The sequence below is a fragment of the Crassostrea angulata genome, chromosome 5, assembly GCF_025612915.1.
Source record: "Crassostrea angulata isolate pt1a10 chromosome 5, ASM2561291v2, whole genome shotgun sequence".
Taxonomy (NCBI): domain Eukaryota; kingdom Metazoa; phylum Mollusca; class Bivalvia; order Ostreida; family Ostreidae; genus Magallana; species Magallana angulata.
In genome coordinates, this window is record NC_069115.1 from 31,720,268 (window position 1) to 31,743,850 (window position 23,583).

The 23,583-nt window shown below is 30.6% G+C and overlaps 1 protein-coding gene across 1 annotated transcript; it reads right to left on the reverse strand.

The window, feature by feature from the left end:
• Window positions 1-13,382: 13,382 nt before the first annotated feature.
• Window positions 13,383-21,710, reverse strand: LOC128182709 (uncharacterized). The gene is made up of 6 exons (XM_052851438.1): window positions 21,525-21,710; window positions 21,197-21,422; window positions 19,655-19,771; window positions 19,337-19,472; window positions 17,738-17,859; window positions 13,383-16,083 (listed from the first exon to the last, which is right to left on the reverse strand). The coding sequence occupies exons 1-6, from the start codon at window positions 21,597-21,599 to the stop codon at window positions 16,013-16,015; spliced, it is 747 nt and encodes a 248-aa protein (XP_052707398.1). The 5' UTR covers window positions 21,600-21,710; the 3' UTR covers window positions 13,383-16,012.
• Between the last annotated feature and the right edge of the window lie 1,873 nt (window positions 21,711-23,583).

Sequence of the window (23,583 nt, forward strand, 5' to 3'; positions counted from 1 at the left end):
GCAAATAAATTTTACTTCCGGTGAGATATCTGAAATATCTCTATGTAGCTTTCCTTTTTACAAATTTGATGTCCGCGAGATTTTCGTCATTGTAAGTGATTCAGACACGAATCTTTCATGATTCATAGAATTTTGATTGGGGATGTGTTTAACGGGTTTAATTTTGTCAACTGTCACTTCCGGTTATTACCGGAAGGGTTCAAACAAATCCTGTTTTTAACAAGTTTAACTGACTTTCTTGGAATTTCATCTAGGCTGATAAACAGTGATGTACATTAAGCAAATGTACGAGAAATACCAGCTTTTGTTTTTATTAATCACTTTCGTTCGTCCCTTTCGGTCCCAAGACAAAAAATATTGTTTCAAAGAGATCTTAGATTTGGCAGAGACGTGAACAACCAAACTTTGAGGAAAGATTGACATATGATTCTTCAAATGGTTAACATTTTTGTTTAGTTCGGCGTTACTTCCGGTCGTCACAGAAAGTACTTCAAAAACTGATTTCTTTTTCATTCTCGTTGTTTTACATGTAAGTAACGTCTGGATATATCATTCACAATAATTATCATATCCACTTTTTTTCTATGTGAGAGAAGCAATGTCTTACAGTTAAATTGATACATGTATATCAAAACGGAAGACCTTTTTGTTGCTTTTGCAACAAGAGTCTAGTTATTAAGGTCTTCCGTTACAACGGAAGACCTTCTAGTGATTGTAATGTTTTTTATTATTATTATTATTATTATTTTTTTCCCAGTTTTTGTCCACAAGATATCTCAAAGATGGCTGGATAGATTTACTTGAAATTTTCAGGATTGATAGAAAATGATCATATCTCTAGGCGATTTTTTCATTTTTTTAATATTCATTTCCTGTCGTCCGTTTCCTGTCCCGCGACAAAAAGCTTGTCACATCGAGATCTCAGAAACGATAAAGATTTGAACATTCAAACTTTGAGGGATGATAGACCTATAGTTGTAGATGTGTTTAAACATTTTTGTTTTGTTCGGCGTAACTTCCGGTCGTCACCGGAAGCTCTTCAAATTTTTTTGCTTTTACGTATTTAATTTATTTTCCATAGAATAAAGATATTAGTATAGATCCTTACATATGTCATCTATACAATGTTGAATAAACAAAAAAATTCTACTTCCGGTGAGATATCTCAATTATCTCAGGAAACTTTTTTAAAACATATTTTGTACCCGCAAGTTCTCAGGTACTGTACGTGATCAAGACACGAAACTTTTACTAAACATAGACATTTGATTGAAGATGTGTTTAAACAGTTTCATTTTGTCTTCCGTCACTTCCGGTCCACAGCGGAAGAGTTCAAACAAATCAAACTGTTTATCCGTTAAACTGTTTTAATTTGATAGTTTTAGCTACTTTGATGAATAATAATGTAAAATAGGAAAGTAACAAGATATAAAAAATTTAAATTTCATTAAGCACTTCCGTTTGTCCGTTTCCTGTCCCGAGACAAAAAACCTTATATCGACGAGATCTCAAAAACGGTAACGGCTTCAACAACCAAACTTTGTAGGATTATAGACCTATGTATGGACACGTGTTAACACTATTTTATTTCATCCGGCGTAACTTCCGGTCTTCACAGGAAGTACACCCAATTTTGATATTTTTAAAAATATTTTGGTTATTTAGCATTGAAGTAACATTTTAGCTATAGAAATACAAAAAGTCATCTTCACATGGTAAAAAAAAGTTCTACTTCCGGTGAGACATCTCATATATCTCAGATAGCCTTCTTTTTTAAAAACAAAGAATAAATGAGATCTCAGAACTATGATAGATCAAGACACAAAACTTATATATATTATATTCATTTTCTGTTTACAAGATAACTGGATTTCTTGTGCAGATTAATACATGAGGAACGGAAGACCTTTTTGTTGCTATAGCAACAAGAGTCTAGTTATTATTATTATTATTATTATTTTTTTTTTCCCCGTTTTTCTCAGAGATGACTGCATATATTTTCTTGAAATTTTCAGGATTGATAGAAAATGATGATACCTCGAGACGTTTTTTTCATTTTTTGAAAATTCATTTCCTGTCGTCCGTTTCCTGTCCCGCGACAAAAAGCTTGTCACATCGAGATCTCAGAAACGATAAAGATTTGAACACCCAAACTTTGAGGGATGATAGACCTATAGTTGTAGATGTGTTTAAACATTTTTGTTTTGTTCGGCGTAACTTCCGGTCGTCACCGGAAGCTCTTCAATTTTTTTTGTTTTTACGTATTTAATTTATTTTCCATAGAATAAAGATATTAGTATAGATCCTTACATCTGCCATCTATACAATGTTGAATAAAAAAAAACATTCTACTTCCGGTGAGATATCTCGATTATCTCAGGAAGCTTTTTTAAAACATATTTTGTACCCGCAAGTTCTCAGGTACTGTACGTGATCAAGACTCGAAACTTTTACTAAACATAGACATTTGATTGAAGGTGTGTTTAAACAGTTTCATATTGTCTTCCGTCACTTCCGGTCCACAGCGGAAGAGTTCAAACAAATCAAACTGTTTATCCGTTAAACTGTTTTAATTTGATAGTTTTAGCTACTTCGATGAATAATAATGTAAAAGAGGAAAGTAACAAGATATAAAAAAATTAAATTTCATTAAGCACTTCCGTTTGTCCGTTTCCTGTCCCGAGACAAAAAACCTTATATCGACGAGATCTCAAAAACGGTAACGACTTCAACAACCAAACTTTGTAGGATTATAGACCTGTGTATGGACACGTGTTAACACTATTTTATTTCATCCGGCGTAACTTCCGGTCTTCACAGGAAGTACACCCAATTTTGATATTTTTAAAAATATTTTGGTTATTTAGCGTATAAGTAACATTTTATCTATAGAAATACAAAAAGTCATCTACATATGGTAAAAAAAATGTTCTACTTCCGGTGAGACATCTCATATATCTCAGATAGCCTTCTTTTTTAAAAACAAAGAATAAATAAGATCTCAGAAACTATGATAGATCAAGACACAAAACTTATATATATTATATTCATTTTCTGTTTACAAGATTACTAGATTTCTTGTGCAGATTAATACATGAGGAACGGAAGACCTTTTTGTTGCTATAGCAACAAGAGTCTAGTTTGTAATTATTAATGGTAATATCATTACATGTATATGGAGGGATATCATCTTGTTATACATTGCTAACATCATTATATACTTAAAATATACAATGGTATTCAGAGATAAAATCTTGATATTAAATAGTAATAGCATTACTAATGTTGCACGTTGCATAATTAATTCTTTAATAGAGAGAGAGAATTGGGTGCAGTGGTTAATACATTATATGCTGTAAATAAATCTTTATATAATTTGATAAGCTTACTTTATATAGAAATAAACTCATTGTGTATTTTTGTTGCTTCGTTATTTTTGTGGTACATTTTTCATGGTTTGTTGCAAAATTTGTCATGCAGTGCAACATCTTGGATGAGGTTATGAGTACAGTATATTCGGTACTACTTTTATTTAATTGGTGTGTTAAATCAGTATGTATAGTGGTAAAACCTTTATGTATTCTGATGAATGTGTAATATCAATGGTTAATCCTTTATATAATATGCTAATTTATTTTATGCAGTTGTTGAGTAATAATAAGTTTATGATGTAATAACATTAAATTCTTTACATGATGTGATCATTCAATTATATGGTGTGATAATCTTGAATGTGAAGTCGTGTGTTAGTGGTGAGGTTGTTAAATGGTTTCACTTGTCATGGAGAACAGGCAAAAAAGTTTTATTTTGGAAGTTATGTAATTGTAATTAGTTTCTTAAGTAAAAAATGATCACATCATGCAGACCACTTTACATAATGACTCAACAATGGCCTATGATGAATTGTTAAATTATAGAAAGGATTTACCGTTGCATACATTACATACCACTTTCATTACAACACATAAATATTTCACCACCGTACGTTTATATTTTAACACATAAAATGAAATTGATACTACATAAAATGAACTTCTAATAATTACTTTTTGTTCACGGCATATGATGATTTAAGCACTGCACCTAATGATCTTACGAACGTAATAATATTAAAACTTAAGTCTTATTTAGATCGTACTTTAAAATTTAATGATGTATTCTCAGAATATAAGGATGTTTTGTATATATGCTTTGTATAATTATACATGTATCAATTCGTATGATATAAAAGTGATCTTAATTAATCTTTCCCTGTTACAATTTCATAACATTATGGCAACATGAGGTCGGGGTTCATCATATAGCTCGAAAGTGAACAGCATATGAACATGCCTGTGGTATCCATTTTGAGCTATTCATATTAATTTATTATAAAAGCAAGATCATCATCAATATGCATTTTAGAAACCTTACCTTCTACAAAGATACTTTGACTTTTAATTGTTACTATTTGGTTTACAGCTACCGTGTGGAAAAACAGACTCTGTGCAAGTGCTACAGATGCGAAGATATCCCGAAGACTAGATCCGGTTTGCCGCAGATAGAGAAGGAAGCCGGAGAAAAGAGAGGACAGAAAGAAAGGACGAGAACGATGAGCGGCAGCTAATACTCAGTCCAACGATCAAATTTTGTGACTGAAAACATATCAAATACAATTCTGTTAAAACACGAAGACGACATGCTCATATATATAAAATAAGTGATTATTATGGTCTGCTTGAACAATTATTCCCTATATTGATGAAAGAATTCAAAAGTATAAATTCAATGTTTTTGTATTGTTATTCAGACCAAATTCCTTTAAACCAAAATATGTGTTGTTCGTAAAATTTTCGATTAAAAAACCTAAATGTATTCACGTTGGTTTAATGTTGTTACCTAACCAGTTGGGCCAACACAAGCAACCTTTGGTTGGCCAACGTTGGCAAACTACTTTAACCCAATGTATTATTGCTCATCGGTCGAACGTTGGTCCAACATACATGTATTAGCATTACGTTGACCCAACGTTAATATATAGGTCCAACGTAGGTTCTACCAGCTGGCCAAACGTTAGGCCTACCTGTTGGCCCAAGGTTCGGCCGATGAGCAAAAAAAAAGTTAGCCCAACGTTGACCAAACAAAGTCAACCATTGTGTCCCAAAGCTGGCCAAACATAGTCATGCTATCTGGGATTGACCTACATTTACTCACGAAATGATTTTTAGTGTGGCAAATTAGCTTTCATATCTTAATGAAAACAGTTCTTCAGCTGCTCATTTATAGAAAATAGGTTATATGTTAATATTGATGATTTTTAGCACACACAGTTAATTACATGAAGAATTAATCATTTATTCACTAACAATAATTGATAAGTGATTTTCAGTACTGTAAAATCTTATTTAACAGATGATTGATTTTGATTTTGTTTTAATTTGCTTTTTATTTAACTCCAAAAACCAATATTCATTGGACAGAAAAATTGATATATCTTTTAATCACTTGATTGGTTCTTGGAATCATCATAGAGAAAATTCGTGATGTGGTAACTACTGTTTCAAACGTCTATTAATTTATTACTTTATTTCCAAATTAAGAAAATATAAGGTTTTGTGAATGCAAATACATAAAGCCCCTTACACAATTGGTGCACAAGTACTTTACAACACTTGCAATCGGAGTTTTATGGTTTCGCTCGTGCTATTGCATACGTTGCACGAGCTCTCGCATTCGTTGATTGCGCTTTTGTGGTTGCATCGTCTCCCCAAAAATGTGGACATGCAAACTATTCAGACGCAACCGAAGTCCAAATTATTGAAATGCAACGCAAGAACATTAATGCGAATGTTTTACAGCATTTGTGCACTCGCAAGAGCGATGCATGATTTTTAAATGTCGAAAGATAAATCACAGCTATTTGTGCGTGTGCTGTGCGACCATAAGACTATTGCTCAACCTGTCTAACGGAATCTTGCAGCGTTTTACTATCATTGCAAGATTTATCGGTTTCAGTTTCCATGCTTTGCCTCTGGTATATACTGGATACAGGGTTATTTTTGCTCCTTCATGTTTTTGCTTTCACTTACGGTTTTTCCTCGTCGTTAATTCGCCCCAGCAATGTTGTGGTAGAAGAGAGATAATGTATACACTGAAATTCACCAAGTCTTAATTCGCTGACTGACAAAACGAAAATAAAACGGGGGCGACTAGTTCACTTATACAATATTTCATTTCTTAAACAAGGGTATTTTTGAAGGACTTTGAAGGTTGGTGCCATGGAAACGAACTCAGTTAAATATGCTTTTATGTCTTTTGTGATACAGGCGAATCCATTAGAGTATGTTTTAACAATATTTTTCGATGATTCAATTACTTTAATTTCATGGTCACATATTTTAAATATGTGAAAACTGTGGATCGATCATTTGATATGCGGAGACTTTAACTGTCTATCAGATAATCTAAATCTAGATAAAAGTGTACTTCTGTTTAAATCTTTGTTGAACAAACTCGATTTATCTGACTTATGGAAATATATAAATGGAAACAAGCAGGGTTATACGTGGTGTAATGGGGCAAATGTCCCAGCAAGTAGAATTGACTATATTCTAAAATCTAATAGTACTTTTTGTTATGCGTGTGAAAGTATAAAAATTCAAAATATTCCAGGGTCTCATTCAAATGGTACGAAAATGTCCGATCATAAATGTTCACAGGATGAATGACCATCTTTAAGTCCTCCTTAAAGATAGCTTAAAGGTGTTTAAAGGTAGCTTAAAGACGATCTTTAAGCCACCTTTAAGCTACCTTTAAGCTATATGTATTGCTTAAAGGTGGCTTAAAGAAAGCGTAAAGATGGCTTAAAGGCAGCTTAAAGACTATCTTTAAGCCACCTTTAAGCCACCTTTAAGGACAACTTATAGGTCCTTAATGTCCAAACTTCTTTAAGCCACCTTTAAGCCACCTCTAAGCTACCTTTAAGCCACCTTTAAGCCATTAAAAAAAAATTAATTCAATATTGTGCTTAATTTCCAACAAAATGTATTAACTTTATGAAAGAAAAAGTACTAAAACGGTTTTTGTTCTAGAAAGAAAAATGAAAAAAAAAAACACAAAAAAAAAAACCGGCCACAGCGAGAATTTAACCCGGGACCCTTAGTTTACTAGCATCACCACACATCCTCTGCGCCACGGCAACTTACATATAGAAGACCGTTTTTATATCCTATATATCAGTGGATTTTGAATCACTGTATTGAATGTGTTTACTTGAAAAGATTTTGGCAAACCATTCAGTCTTATATATAATTTATAAATTACATGCATGCATGTATTTAGAATGAAATACGGAACTTGGTCTACAGTGAACAAAAATATATTATACCTAAATGGAAACCGTTAGGTTCACTATAGTAGGCTTTCTTACATGTAGTTAATAAATTTAAACCGAGTAGATATACGTTAATCTTATTTATAGCTATAAAAATGTAAGAAAGAAAATGAAATCATTTCTTTTATTAAATGCATTGATACTATTAAGGTATTTGTTCAATTTCCCGCAATTTCCCGGTTTTCATGATCGCGGCGCCGTTCCATATGTTTAAATATTTACATGTAATTGTATGTACATGATTTATAAACTATCAATTCTATAACAAAATTACCAATTACCGGTGACGTATTTACTGCATGTGGCAATTGCAAATGACTTGTACATACAATTGTATGATGTGCCAGGCCGGGTATATTTGACATATTTACCCTTATACATATATTTAAATAATCAACCCCTATTTATGATCACCGGTACATTAATTAATGAGCCTCAAGATTTTACTCTTACATACATGTATCGTTAATTTGTAGACGTAACATCTTTGAAACCCAGAGCTAGGAAATAATACTTTGAAAATGAATTACAAATGTAAATTAACTTTTATTCACTAGACTTATCGTATACTCGTACATACTAAGATTCAACGCCTTTAGAAACCCTGACGTGCACCTGGGCACACGACACACCTGTTGTGTATATCTTGTATATTCTGTGTTAGTTCCAGGGGTTTTCTTAAGTTGGACAAACAATAGACTTTAATTAGATATACACAAACATGCACCTGGGCACACGACACAACTGTTGTGTATATCTTGTATATTTTGTGTTAGTTCCAGGGGTTTTCTTAAGTTGGACAAACAATAGACTCTAATTAGATATACACAAACGAACAAAACTATGTCCAGACAAACAAAGTAGTAATATCCTGCCCGATATAACAAAGGCAGTTGAGAGTCTTTTCATCTTTAACATGTATCTAGCAGATCTAGAGTTAGAAATAATGAAAATTGAAAAAAAAAAATACAAACCTTAAACCGATTAACAAATTAAATCATGCATTTTTGGTTCATTATCTTTATTTTGTTTAATAACCGGATGAACTGAGAGAGAGAGAGAGAGAGAGAGAGAGAGAGAGAGAGAGAGAGAGAGAGAGAGATTTTTCACCGATGATAGCGATCTGCGTTTAATGGAGCGACGATTAAAACCGCATGGAACACCCCCCCCCCTTTCCTTGGAAATTATATTATCACTCGGATGACCCCCTCCCATCTCTATAAAAGAGCTTTTGCATTTAATATATGTTTTTTTTTGTTCAGCTTGATCAATTTTGACTTAAAGGCCACTTAAAGACAGTGTAAAGGCAGTGTAAAGAGAGCGTAAATGCCACTTAAAGATGCTTAAAGGTGGCTTAAAGGTGGCTTAAAGAAGTTTGGACATTAAGGACCTATAAGCACTTGCTTAAAGGTGACTTAAAGGCGGCTTAAAGGTTGTATAGCCTTTAAGCTCCTTTAAGTCACCTTTAAGCCACCTTTAAGGACTTGCTTAAAGATGGTTTTTCGCCCTGTGGTTTAATTTTTTTCTAACTACAAATGAAAATTTAAGAGGACCAGGATATTAGAAATTCAATACTTCGTTACTTAAAAACAAAAACTTCAAAGATGAAATGAATATACTCCTTAAGCAATTTGCTTTTGATAAGGAAAAGCCTATCGATTCATGGGATATTTTAAAAAGAAGGATAAAAACTTTCTGTATAAATTTCTCAAAAAAGTTATCTAAATCATATAAAAGCAAATTAAGCTCAATCCAAAAAGAAATAAATATTATTTAAAACTTGCCTTATTAAAATATCAATATGAACAGAAAAAGAGAATTAGAAACAGAATTATCAGAGTTGATACACAAAAAAGCAAAAGGTGCTCAAATAAGGTCGAGAGCAAACTGGATAGAAAATGGAGAGAAAAATATCACTTACTTCCTAAGTTTAGAAAAGAAAAGACAACTATCAAACGTGATTAAATCTTTAAGAAACGGAAATGATTATATATCTGATGAAGACCAAATTTTACAATCTCTTTGCGAATTTTATGAGAAATTACATAAATCATGCAACACAAATAACAGTACAGTAGATGACTATCTCGATAATCTAAATTTAGAATGTATATTAAACAACAAACACAGAATAGAACTAGACAAATTTCCAACGCTTTCGGAATGCACATAAGCTATACTAAGTATAAAAAAAAAATAAGTCACCGGGACTTGATGGATTATCATCAGAATTTTACCAAACATTTTGGGAAAGCTTAAAAGAAAATTATTATTGTACTATTCAAGAAATTTATGAAAAGGAAACTATTGCATATTCGCAGAGGCTTTCTCTAATCACTCTATTATTTAAAAAAGGAGATCCACAAAACTTAAATAATTATAGACCTATCATAAACACCGATTATAAAATTATTGCTTTTATTTTTGCTAACAGACTAAAAAGTATACTTGATAAAACTTATATATTAATATAATACATATTAATCAATCAGCTTATATCAAAGGACGAACTATAGCGTTTTAAACGCAAGATTAATTGTTGATATTTTTGATTATTATGAGGATAATGACTTGGAATCAATTTTGTTGTTCCTTGACTTTCAAAAAGCGTTTGATTCTGTAGAGTGGAATTTTATGTTCTTAAAAAATTCAATTTTGGAGAAAACTTTTTAAAATGGATTAACATATTTTTCAACAAACCTATATTCAGAATAAAAAACAATGTGTGGATATCTAAGACATGTAATATGTATAGAGGCATACGATAGGGAGGTCAGGTATCAGAAATAGTATTTCTTTTTGTTGTTGAAGTCCTAGCAATCGTCATAAGGTATAATCCAAAATATAAGAGGCTTTCAAAAACCTGGAATGACTCAGTGTATAAAGATTATACAACATGCAGATGACTGTACTCTCCCTTTAAAAGACGAAGGTTCAATGAAAAATTCCCTAGAAATAATTCAAAATTTTAGTAAAGTATCAGGTATGAAATTAAACATGTCTCTTAACAGGTCCCTGGAAAAATGTTTTACAAGAAATAGAAAATGTAAGAGTAAACAAGTCATGTATAAAAACTCTTGGAATCTTTATAGGTCAAAACAAAGAGATGTGTTACAATAAAAATTGGACAAAAATTGTTGACGATTTAGAAAAATTATTTGAGTCATGGAAAACAAGAAAATTAACAATATTTGGTAAAGTTTGTGTAATAAATAGTTTGGGAATACAAACATTCTTATACACTGGGTCAATTTTAAACCTCCCAGATGAAGGCATACTGAAAAAAATACAGTCTTTTATATAATTTTATTTGGAATAAAAAAAGACAGGATCAAAATATTGGTTTGAAACCTGCAGAATGGTTTAGTAACCAACTTGTCTGTAAAAGAAACTGGATATGTGAATATGTAATTGTAGTTAGTGGATTGTGGCCCTTCATGTTAGCATAGGCAATATCTTGCTGTACTAAAAGTGAAATATACATGTATGTTTGAACAATTCTGAAACCTTTTTTTCATTACCTTTTTGTCATTCATTTTTTATGGGGTTTTTTTTTCAAATATTTTTTTTTACTTATAAGACTGATGTCGAATACTCTGTATGAAAATTTGCATGTCTACTTATATTTCAAGATCCTATACATCTATGTTGAAAAATTATGTAGTAAGTACTTTTGCTATTGTTTTGAGATCAAATGTCAATAAACAATTTTTAAAAAATAACAATATACAATTTTATAACAAAATGATATATTTAAAACTATACCGAAAATTTCGCTCTTCTAAAGTTAAGGAAATTGGTAAATTAATGACATTATAATTTTGTTTTACGAATATATATAAAAAAAATTTAAGGATTGCATTGTCATATAGCATGAGTGTTAAACCTCAGATACTTGAAATATTAGCTATAGAGACCCTTTATTTACCTGCAGCTGTTTTAAATGAAAAAAATTGGCGAATTCCGTTGCAAGTATGCACATGTTATGAGAGGTACAGGAAAACAATACGGATAATTATTTATTTTACTGCAGTCAACAACTTAAGTCAATTTCAACAATTCTTCTTATTTATAAATTCAAATAATTTCTGACGAACTGTTTGTTAAAACTTATGTTCATAAACCTCGGAATTAATAATGTTAATAGATATTACATTATTAGAAATTTCAATGTAAGACTCGGTTTAAACTCACAAAGAAAATTTCAAAGTGTACATTTTACTTGTTGTTAATAATCACAATGACTACTTTAGACAAATTTATTTGAAAATATACCCCAGAGTCGCCTCGAAAGTCGTCGTTGTTGTAAAATTATAAAACATGATAAGACTCCATTTAATTATTTCAGCATAAAATAAGGGAGCAAAACTCTGAAGGAAAATGTAATATTTATCGTGTACGGCCTTTATTTGTATACTTTTAACGTTGTTCTTTTAATGTTGTATTAGAACTTTTCTCCTATCCCCGTTTTGTTGAAAACAAAAAAGTAATCAAATTTACAATTTATTTTATTGTCCACAAGATCTCATACAAAAATAGAAATGCATATTTTTCATTCAATAATCTGTACATTTATAAAAACCAATAAAAACAAAGTATACGGTTTTTAATATTTTTAAAAAAGTGGCTTTTTTTTAATGATTACTATTCAGTTTTATCATTTATACAATACTAGAGTTTAAATGCTTGTACATAACTTCACGTTTACATGCACTTGAAGCATTCAAAATTTACAAATATAGGTTTGAAAACATTTGCTTTCTCTGTGACATAATTTTCGCTTATACTGTAACTTTCTTAACTCTGACAATGAATTGTAATTGGACATCAACTTTAATAAAAGTTATAAAATTAATTAATATATTGCCTAGCATTGCCGCTTGTCTAGTTATCAAGCTAAGAAAAAAGATGAAATATGATTTGATATGTGACATCTGTTTAACCATTATCATTACTCAAATTATAAAATCTTAATCTTATGTTGAAGCAGATATAACATATGTTTAATATGAATTATATGATTTAAAGCCTCCAATACTCTAAATGCTATAAATTGTGTAGAAAAAACAATATACAATGCATCACAGGGAAGCCTTTTGTGTGGGATTTTTTTTACATGGTTTTTTTTTTAAAGAAATGAATACAAAATGTGAACAACTTAATATTGAAGGCAAACTAAAAAAAAAAAAAACAAAGAAAAAAATGCTAGTAGATGAGATTTAAACGTTTTAGAAAAAAAAATACAGACGCGATAATGGAATGAAAATTCTTTACATGCGACTATAAAATATGATCCCATTTTATACAGATCAAAACTTTTCTGCAACAGATACTTTTTAGGTTAAATATTATTGTTGAATTTATTTTATGTCCATAATAGAAGTGATGGGGTTTTTTTAATGATTGACCGTGATTTTCTATTAACAATTTTTTTTTCTAAAATCATTTGTTCCACCTTGCTGAATAAACCTTTCCACTCTTTTAGCAGTAAGGCAAATTTAGAGATCCATAAAATCAGAAATTAGGCCTTACAACGTTCTTCAACCGTATGTTTTTACGAAAATTTACTTTATGTACAAAAGTTTGGCTCTCATAAAACATTAAATTCAAATTTTAAGCCTTGTATTCACTTTCTCTCTCATTTTTGATTGATATATAAGTTTTGATGATTTCTACCAAATCAAAGCTACAATACATTTAGTATGATCGACCATTTTTCTTTGGTATAGTTCATTCTAAAATAACGAAAGTCAAACAAGACGTCAATTCAAACACATTTTATATGTAGAAAAAAAATGTACACTGCTTTTATTCTACTTAAATACAGATAATTAAAGCAAATCATGTTTCGTGAAATTATCTAGTAAGTTTTGAAAATCAAATTCTATTTGTAGCATCAATGAGTAGCTCTATACGTTTAGTGACATTTTATTTTGAATCACCCCTCGCGTGTATAAAAGCTTCTGTATACCACACTGTGCATCGAAAACACAAAATGTAAATTTGAACTAGGGAGAAAAATTCAATTCTACCATATCAAATTTTGATCGTTCGTTTAAACGGTAGTTAATAACTGTATATTATCGAATTTCATATATTAAAATCATGTTGTTATTTTAGTTACGATGTGTAACTCGCTATAGCCTAGGTAACATAGAAATGAAATTAAATAAATTAAATCACATTCATTATTTCGATTAAACAAAGATTATGGATTTTATTTCTGTTGAAATTACTGCGTGTGTTGGTATATTATAACTTATTATACATGTACGCTCAGATTACTTTAAAAATCATACAACAAAAAATGAAATATTATTCTTTAAACCATCTCAATAAAAGATTGTATATACATTCTCTGATACAATAAAACACGCATGAAATAAAAAGGTGTAGCAAAAAAAGAGGCAAAGAGGACACTACTGGTAAATCTGGGATCACTTTAGGATATAATCTGTTGAATCTATGAACAAAAAAGTTAAACAAACATGAAAACAATTTTTCTATCATTATCATCATTCATGATCGTACACAAGAAACTGTGGTAAGCTGCAAAAAACACACATAAAACAAAACAGTGTTGCCGATGAAGTTTTTATCATTTCATTTAGTATTCTTAAACTATATTACATGTACCTTTAGCCGCACCAAGATGACCTTTCAAACTGATTATTTAAAAGGCCATTCTCCCAGGGTTTTTTTAATTATAAGTTTCAATAAATGTTCTTTATTGTGTTAATATTTTGATACTGGAATGTTTTATTTGAATATGAATGTAATTTAATACATTAAGGAGATCAATGAATAAGTGATGGATTGTGTAAGAGTTGTTCCCTCTTAAGTGATTTGTTTATCTTTTATAATTTGTTGTCGTTATTTTTAATGAATGACAATTTCTTCGATCTGCCGTGGCGTTCGTGTGGCTTTTTGGATAAAGGAAGTTAGGTTGGACATTGGATATTACTAAGCTTGTGTGGAAAGCAATGAGTCACATTGAGTAGAATTTCAAAAATAATGTACTTTTATCAACATTAACATCGACATGTGTCCCATACCAACTTATACATCCTATTTCTATGATCCTACATTTCAAACTGCTTTAATTCAATATTAGCTTATAATCAAATATGATGACCAGGAATTACACATTTTATTTACAACCTGTGCAAAAAGTGCATACCCTTTGTGGTGTTGAGCTTATGTTTAGATGGCTGTACATTTAAGTGTCTTTTAAATGAAATGATTGATTATATAATTAGCGACTTTGTGCAAAGAAACATACCGATTTTGCATCAATATTAATGAAAATGATGGCGTACACTCATGATCATAACGCACTCCTATTTTATTTTCAAAGTACAATGACTTGGTTCCAATTTTAACGCACTTAGATTTTTTTCAACGTGCGTATTTTTTTTTCAAAGCGCTGCTACAGTCCCACCATTTTTATTCACGTATATTCAATATAAAACTATAAATACCCAAAGAACTTAAAATATTAAAAAAAATTTGTTGCATAATGGCTAAGTGTATTTTGTAAACTTGCTTCAGCATAAAAACTTTAGAGTTGTGTAGCCTCTTTGACCTTATTATATGACATTCATGAATGTTAAAACAATTATGAGGAATCCAATTTAAAAGAAGAACGGTTTCAATATAAAAAGAAAAAGGGCAATGTTTGTAAAAAAAAAAATGTTAGAATTATTCTTTTTGTTATAGAAGCTTTTGTTTAAATTGAAAGAAAAAAATGAAAAATAAAGTATTTGGAGAGAGTATGATTTTTGGTATTAAACCTGGTCGCCAATCAACGCTGAATTCCATCCTTTAAAATGGACTCCAATGACGACCCAAACTGACTATTTTTATTACATCCTTTTTAACAAATATCTATATACATTGAAAATCACAAGATTCTATCTCAAATCGTTTTTGAAATAATTTGCAAAATTGAATCATGAAATAATCAAAATACACCGACAAATTGATTGCAGTAATTTTATGTATATGTACATGAAGACTTTTTATTAACTCAAAAAATGGGGAAAATGTATACCTTAATGGAAGACTTTAATGAACAAACTGTTTTAGTAAAAATAGAAAGCAGAAATTTAATACTCAAATTTAATTTTAAATGATTTTCTAAAAGGCACAGTCTGTTTCTGTGATATAATTACAATGTATCTTAATAGTACGTGCGTGCCATTTGATTTTGTATCATATGTGGGGTTGACGGAGAGCTTAAAAAATATCTGGTTATGATGTGTAAAACAATACTTTTATATGTTAAATAGTTCTCTGTTTTCTTGATTGACGGTCATCATGCTGCATTTTGAAATGTTTAACTCAAGGTAATTTAAAAAAAGAAGAAGAAAGAAAACGATTGGTTTAATATTATTCATGCAATCTGCACATGACTTGTAAGGAATGGCTCGAGTGTAAAATGACTTTTCCAGTCGATGAGCAATGCATGATCACTTCATGCCGATAAAAATGAACGAAGGCACTAAGTAAAAAACACATGCTAATACGTATTACATGAACGAAGTTTATCTTTGTAATACTTTCACGGAAAATAACTATATTTATATTTTTTCAAATTGCATTTTAAAAAAACAAAATCTTACCTTAAAAGAGTAAAAATCAAGGTGAGTTTTCTGCCACTGATAACTTCAAAGTAGAATCGTCATCATTTTCCATTATTTCGTCCTGGTCTAAAAATAATGATAAAAATAAAAGTAAAATCCATGAAGGAACAATAACATATGGTATCTGTTGGCCGTTCTGTTATTTCATTATTTACTAAATAGTACGTGATTTGTGCATGTATGATGATAGTGGAACACAACGTAAAAACAACGTTCTGAAAGAATATCGTTGAAATGTGCGCCTGGATTTTAGCTTGGTTTGTTTATTGTTCAATAGCATATTCCCTACAAGTGTATTTGGATAATTATTTTCTTCGAAATGCATTTATACTAATTTCTTTTCTATAGTGTCATTTGTTCGGATGAATGAAATGTTGTCTTACAATTCTGAGATTATTAAAAGCAATTTCTGGCTCAATATTAATATCAGCTATCTAAAAAATTACATATCAAAGTTAAAAGGTCAAAAACAATGTATATTCCAGTGTCAAGGTGGCATATTTGCTCCCGCGTAAGATGCAGTTATGTTATAAACCATTTATACCAAATAGAAAATTGCCAATCGATTATAAAAAGTACATAACACTTTAGTTTTTAGTGTCTCTCAGCTGGCAGGGGAGATATTTACCTTCAAAATAATAATATACCATTGAAGAAAAATAATTCTTATTGAAAAATATTTGTTTACATGATATTTTGAAACCCTGTAGGAATGGAATTTTTAAAAAAAATCCTACGGGATTTATATTTCCTGTAGGATATAAATATTTCATACAGGAATTTATTTCAAACAGGGGGTTTCCAATAGGAAATGAAGATTTCTTGTCAGATTTCAATATCCCATGCTTGGATTTTTTTCAAATCCTATTAGAATTTAAATTCCTATTTGGTTTTTTTTTATTTTGTTGTGAAATTCTCAACATCCTATAGGAAAGTTGTTTTTTTTTTCATTGGAAAAATGATTTTCTCGTAGAAACTCATCGTTTAAAGGGAATTATCTTACTTGACGGTTTAGGGTTTTGTTTTATAACAAAAGTGGTTATAGCAATGGTCTATCATATAACTTATTGGAATTTTTAGGAACTTGCTCCTCAGACGGGTGCAAACGTACCACTTTGGCACTGGCATAATTAACAGGCACAGTGTTCAAAGTACTAGTGACATAGAAAAAAAACAGTTTGAAATTATAAAACAGAAAGATAATTTATACGATCAATGGTTAAATCTTCCTTGACATAAGGTTTTGTCCGCTCTATATTTGTAAATAATTTGCAACTTAATATGCATATTTACTTTCTAGAAACCTGAGTTAATAATTATGATTTTGTTAAAAGTTACAAGAAGCTTCTTTATCTTATAATTACATGTACATGTATTTGTGTTACTGTTTCAAAAACGTACTCCATTTTTGTCGTGCTTCTAGATTATATTTAACACTTTGTTTTGTTTTTGTTCATTTTCGATTTTTAAAAACTGTAACAGGGAGAATGTTTACTTCGCAAATTTTAAAGACAACTTACGGGAAATATCAAAAATGTAAGTTACAAATTTCATGCTAAAATGTTTATCGTGGAAGAACGAAAAATCTGTAAATATAACATTAACGGGCTGTTATACACCACAGCAAAGTGAAGGCTAACACTAATAATAGACATTGGAAAAACGTATTTTAAAAATAGAACATTCTAAACTTTAAGTTATTTTTAAAAGTTCTGCTTACTCTGCTTTGGTCTCTGTTTTAGTGCTCTCTGTATTGATCTTATGATCATGAAAATGATGATGACAAACTCAACACCAGCAACAATTTTAAGAATTACATAGACTTTAAAATCGCATCTGCATCTGTAAAACATAAATGCGTGCTATATTTTCATCATATTTTCAAACTGTTGTTTTAAAATAGATAATAAAACGTTGAAGAATATCATATCATGTGTCAAACTGTTAACAATAAAACAATTTTAAATACAATTTCAAAAAAACATACTTGTATTTTGTTTAAGGATAGAGATAGTTAGAATGTATTTTAGATTCGGGTCTTAATCATTTAATTTTAGGCATCTGATAAATATTGATAAAAAATATATATACGAATATTGTAATTATTTATTATTCTGTTCCTGCAAATTATCCATGGCAAAAACTCTTAGCAACATCAAACAATAAAATCCAGTTCTTAATAGCACACTTATAGCACTAAAGAGTGATAAAGCTGTGAGTAGGGTGTACAGAGTTTACGAAGTATTATCTTTAAACAATCACGAGGTCACGGGATCAAATTCTACTAAATGATCGTCAGATACAAATCTGGTGTTAAAAACAGAATTTTTATTTTACTAATGTGTCACCAGAGGATGGTTTGCACCAAAGATATAAATAGAATAAACAATATTAAGAAAAATGAAAAAAAAATTGAATCTATAAAAAGACAAATAACGTTAACCTAGTCATGTAAATTTTACCTTCATTGTAAAAAAATGAATTTGCTGTTATTCTAGCCGTATGCTTTTTTGATGGATAATTCCTGCGTTATTGCGTTGCTTTGGTTAATTGTTTGGCAGAATAATTTAAAAGTTAAAAAAAATATATCAATTTGCAAAAATGTTACGGTAGTTCGCCGCACTTTACAGAACAACAGAAAGTAGGATGATAAGAAGGCAGCATGGTATTGAGTGTTATTATGTTGAGGAAAGAAGGCCAAATTTCACTTAAAGAGAGGTCCTCAAAATATATAGATAGATTATTAGCGGATAAATAAAAGATTAAGCTCACGGTTCATTCCGACTTTCCTTGAACGCAAAAGATACAAATTTGATTTAAAAAATACAGAAGTCGCAGAGACACGCACCAATTATTAACATCTCCTAATAATTAAAATTCTCACATATAATTTGAGAAAAATTTGGAACTTTCAACATTTAGTACGGTTACTATATATTTATTTGAAAGTACTTCCCTTCTGCAATCATATATATCACATTTAGATAAATATTTTGAATGTAAAGTGTATTAAGAATAAAATAATGTGATTTTTTTATTCAAAGGTTAAATTATTTCAACACACAAAGGAATTTATAAGAATTAATATGTATTTAGTATTTGCTTGAATGCGGAATACAGTATAAAATTCTAACTTATTTTACAGTCTTAGCCTAAGTCAGCTTTTTAGTTTTAAGTCTTTTTCAATGTTGCAGTCACATTTCTTTGAAATTGCAGTCATATAACTAATATCATTTACTTTGTATTTATTAGATTAATGAATTATTCATATCAAAAGATGCGTAATGTCACACAACAAATACAGATAATAGGTAATTACCCCAATGATTCATTACAATCGCTGTTCATTCTTTCATTGGTGTTGTTCGAATTGTTCATTGCCTTGGAAAATTCTTGAGGCTCGGTAGAACACGATCCTTTCTTTTGTAATTTCACCATGTCATAACAATCATTACCTTTGACCAGTCAATGAACAAGGTTACGAAAATTAAATATGTTTAATATCACACCATTTTGTCTTTGCTCAACAGTTTGTTAAAAAAACAGCATCAAACTCTTTGGTTACAGAAATAAACACAGAAAATGACTGTTGTTAAAGATGCATGTACTTAATCAAAACAGAATTGTTAAAACTTACATAAATAGGCTTCTGAAGACAGATACGTTGGGGGACATTTTGGTGTAAATGTTCTGCACTTCAAAATCTGATGTTCCTGTATGGTTTTTCCAAATGTGTTATATTCTGTACAACGACCTTATTAGTATTAGTAATTTTTGTACAAATATATTAGTATGCTTTTAATTTCACTCCAAAAAAATACTTCTGTTAACAAAAACACTATGACAAAACATCAAATTACATACATATCAGCGCTAACATATTTATCATCGGTCATAATACAAATGCTTTGTTAGAAATTGGATAAGAACGGATGAGAACCGGTCATCCTTAAAGTAAAGTTTCCTAATCATTTGGTGGAGGAGGTAATTGAGATATGTTTGAAGTGTATTAAAAAATCACTGCAACTACAGAGAATATGAATAACCAGTTCTATAAAAAAAAATATACAAAATATGATTCAAATCTGTAGAAAAATACTACAATATGATATTGTCGAAAAATTAGAGGGAGGAAATATGATTTTTCTAAAATCTTAATCAGCCTCACGTTGATTTGAACTTAAGATCTGTAGTTCACAAACTTGATACTTAACCCACTGATCTATGATGATATTCAATCAAATCAATTCAACATAAATAATCTCACAAAACATTTAATTCTCCATTTTGAGACGTTGGATCATAAAATGTTCATGTATAACCTTGATGTTAAGAGTAAGCTACATTACATTTGGAAGTTTACATGTACTCTTCGTTTCATTGCAATTGGTGATTCAAAATATTTGAAATACTGTATATAATTCATGCATGAGCTTCAGTTTGAATGTCGAAAATGTGTGTTTTAAAATTGAATTTTTCCACTGAAATAACAAAAAAGAATGGTTTATGACCTTTTAATCGTATTTTTGTGAGGAAAATTTACTTAAAAGCCCTGATTGCAGAAACATTTATATCATTGTCGCCCTGTACATGACTGGTTCTCATATATTTTTATATATTTTATTGATAAAGTTTTATGACTGATGTTTTAATCTTATCAATAGAATTTAGAGTTAAACGCAGAAGTATTGTTAGACTAAAGCTATTTTTTGGTAGCAAATCAAAATATAAAAAAAATACAGGTAATATTTCTTTACACTTAAAGTAAAACCCAAATAAACTTGCATGGATCGTAAACAAGTTCAGTACTTTGAATGCTATTCGAACGACCAAATAAAATTATAACAACACCATTTGTAAGATTTGTTTTTCATATTAAATACCTTAACTTATTCAATAATGGTACCCTCAATTTAACCTTATTTTTATCTTATATCAATGATTACAGCAAAAGCACTATACACTCTCACAACTGCTAATTGTAGAAAGCAGGTGGTAAAATGAACCAGTACTGTAACAGTTAAATGTCATTTTTGCAAGGCCTCATAATCAATTTTCTCTTGAGCGTATACAGTTTTCATCGATTATTATTTCCAGTAAATTATTATAATAACAGTTCATAAATAATGAGTAATGTAGTTTGATGTCTACAAATGTACTATGAATTTAAACAACCTACCGTTAATACGGTGTTCTTTTGCACAAACTTCAATCAATTTGTTCTCGTGCTCATTCATAGCACAGTGATACTTAAACTTCCCTGGCTCTGTGCAATTTTGAAGTTTTGCCCATATTTCGCATTTTTTCTCCGCTTTCCTTTTGATTAATTCGGCTTGTGTCTCAGGACAAGTGTCAACTACCGTTTCAGTAAAAACAGAAAACTGACAGGGTTCGCATCCTAAAGCCTAAATAATTTTGAACTCCCACATCAACAACAACATTATCTACAGATATTTAATAAAAAAAAATTCTATCAAAAACATACTATTTTATGCAAAAAGTCTTACCGTGGGTATTACATGTAGTCCCCCATACAGTACAATCAATAAGAAAAGTTGACGAATACAATCTTTAAGCATCATCTGTTTTCAAACAATGTCAATAAAGCACATTGCCTACAAAACCAATAAAAATGTACATCATGAGATACATTTTGTAAATCTTTAACATAATTTTATGAAATACAGAGCAGACAATGAGTAATTTTGTTCAACCTTTTAGCTAGCTGAAGCTAAATATTCTTTATAGTAAGCATTTCGAATTCTTTTTAAAACATGTACAATGTTGGTTAATGTCGGTATGATTACAATATGTACTTTTTTTTCATCAAAACCACTGCCCAAATAAAATCAGTTCAAAGAATAGCTGAGTTAAGCTGTGACATTAACCCGACAGAATTTTTTATTCTGTCTCTGACTCAAAATTGAAAGGAAATGAGTATGTGAACTTAATTGTTAAAACATTGGCATTGTTGAAAAACGCTGTAGATATAGGTTCATAACATGGTGTCTATTTAAAACATTCAAATCGAAAGTAAGGTACAAATAATTGATTTGAAATATTCTATCATCTATACAACGCACTGTCTTAAGCAGTTTATCATGTATATTATTCTTTTGATAATGATAAATATAGTTATTCTTACTTACAATTAAAAACTGAGATTCAAAACTCACTGTACCTCCAATGCCGTTTTTGATCAAAAGTTATTTATGGACTATGGAACGCCGTTGCGGCATCTATCTAATGTGAATAATATGTATATTATGGAGAAAAAAAATTAAGTCATGTTCATTATACATGTAAATGATTCTTTATCATTAATCTCTGATTCTTACAATCCTGCAAACAAAGTTTTGAAAGGAATATAGGAATCACAATATACGTATGTACGTCTGTCCGTTTGTCCGTCTGTTCTGTCTGTGCTATCGTGCCCAGTCTGGACATCTTATGGAAAACATTGAAGGTCTTACTCTTCACAAAGATTGTTCATAACCTGAGGATGTGTCATGATTCTTGCCGAAGGTCATTTGGGCAAGTTGAAGGTCACTGTTAAGAAAAGCGCATAATTCCTGGTTCAGGCACGTAGCGTTGTTTTTTAAAGTGGGGGGGGGGGGGACTCATCCAAAAAATCTTGACAAGCAAAAACAATAAGGGAAAACGATTACTTTACAAAAATCCTGAAAATCCTATTCCTTGGGGGGGGGGGGGGATTATGAAGTCAATGTTTATTTCCTTATTTTCAATTCAATACATGGTCCCAAAGAAGTGGGGAATTGTTAATTCAATTATTTGTATCTATAAATTTAAGAAAAGTTTTTGCTGAGCAAAAAAGTGGGGGGCCAGGTCAGATGCCTGAGGTAGGAACATTTAGGGGCTTTGGTAAACTAAACTTGTATGTGGACTGGGGCGCGGATATTTCTACGATATGTATGACTTGGATGCGTATGACTGTTTTGATACGTTTACACGTGCATGGCATTGTCTATTTACAGATGATTGGGTGTGGTGGTTCTGTGTTCGTTGATCTTTGTCTCTGTTTGAGATGATGCCTCCGTGAAAAGAAGAGTTTCTGTGTTGGTCTCCCCACTCCTTTTCCGAATAGGAATTGGTACAAAAGGGGACGCAAATCTAAGCATGTTTATTCGTCCTTTCTTGGTTCTCGGACGGCACAAGAGCGATTGAATCTCAGTTCGCAGTTTAATTATGTCGACTTCTTAAGAATTTCTTTTCAAGGGTCTTATTTTTTGGCCTGGCGTCTTTAAGCTTTTCTTTCATAGTCAGAACTTGTGTTTGTTATCAAGTCATATTTTCTTTGTTCTTTTTCCAGGTTTTGTTCAAATATTACATGATTTTTCTGCTCCTTATTATCTATTCCTTTAGTGCTAAAATCTTCTTTGCAACAGTAGTTTCCTTTTTCTGCTCCTGAAATGTTGGTCTTGAGATCTAGACCTTCAAGAAAAAAAAACAGTTCTGCGTCAGAAACTTTACAAAATAGGAATTCGATGGTGATCTCATGTCGAGCCATGAACATGGCCAATTGCTTTTGGCCACGCTTTTCTTCCT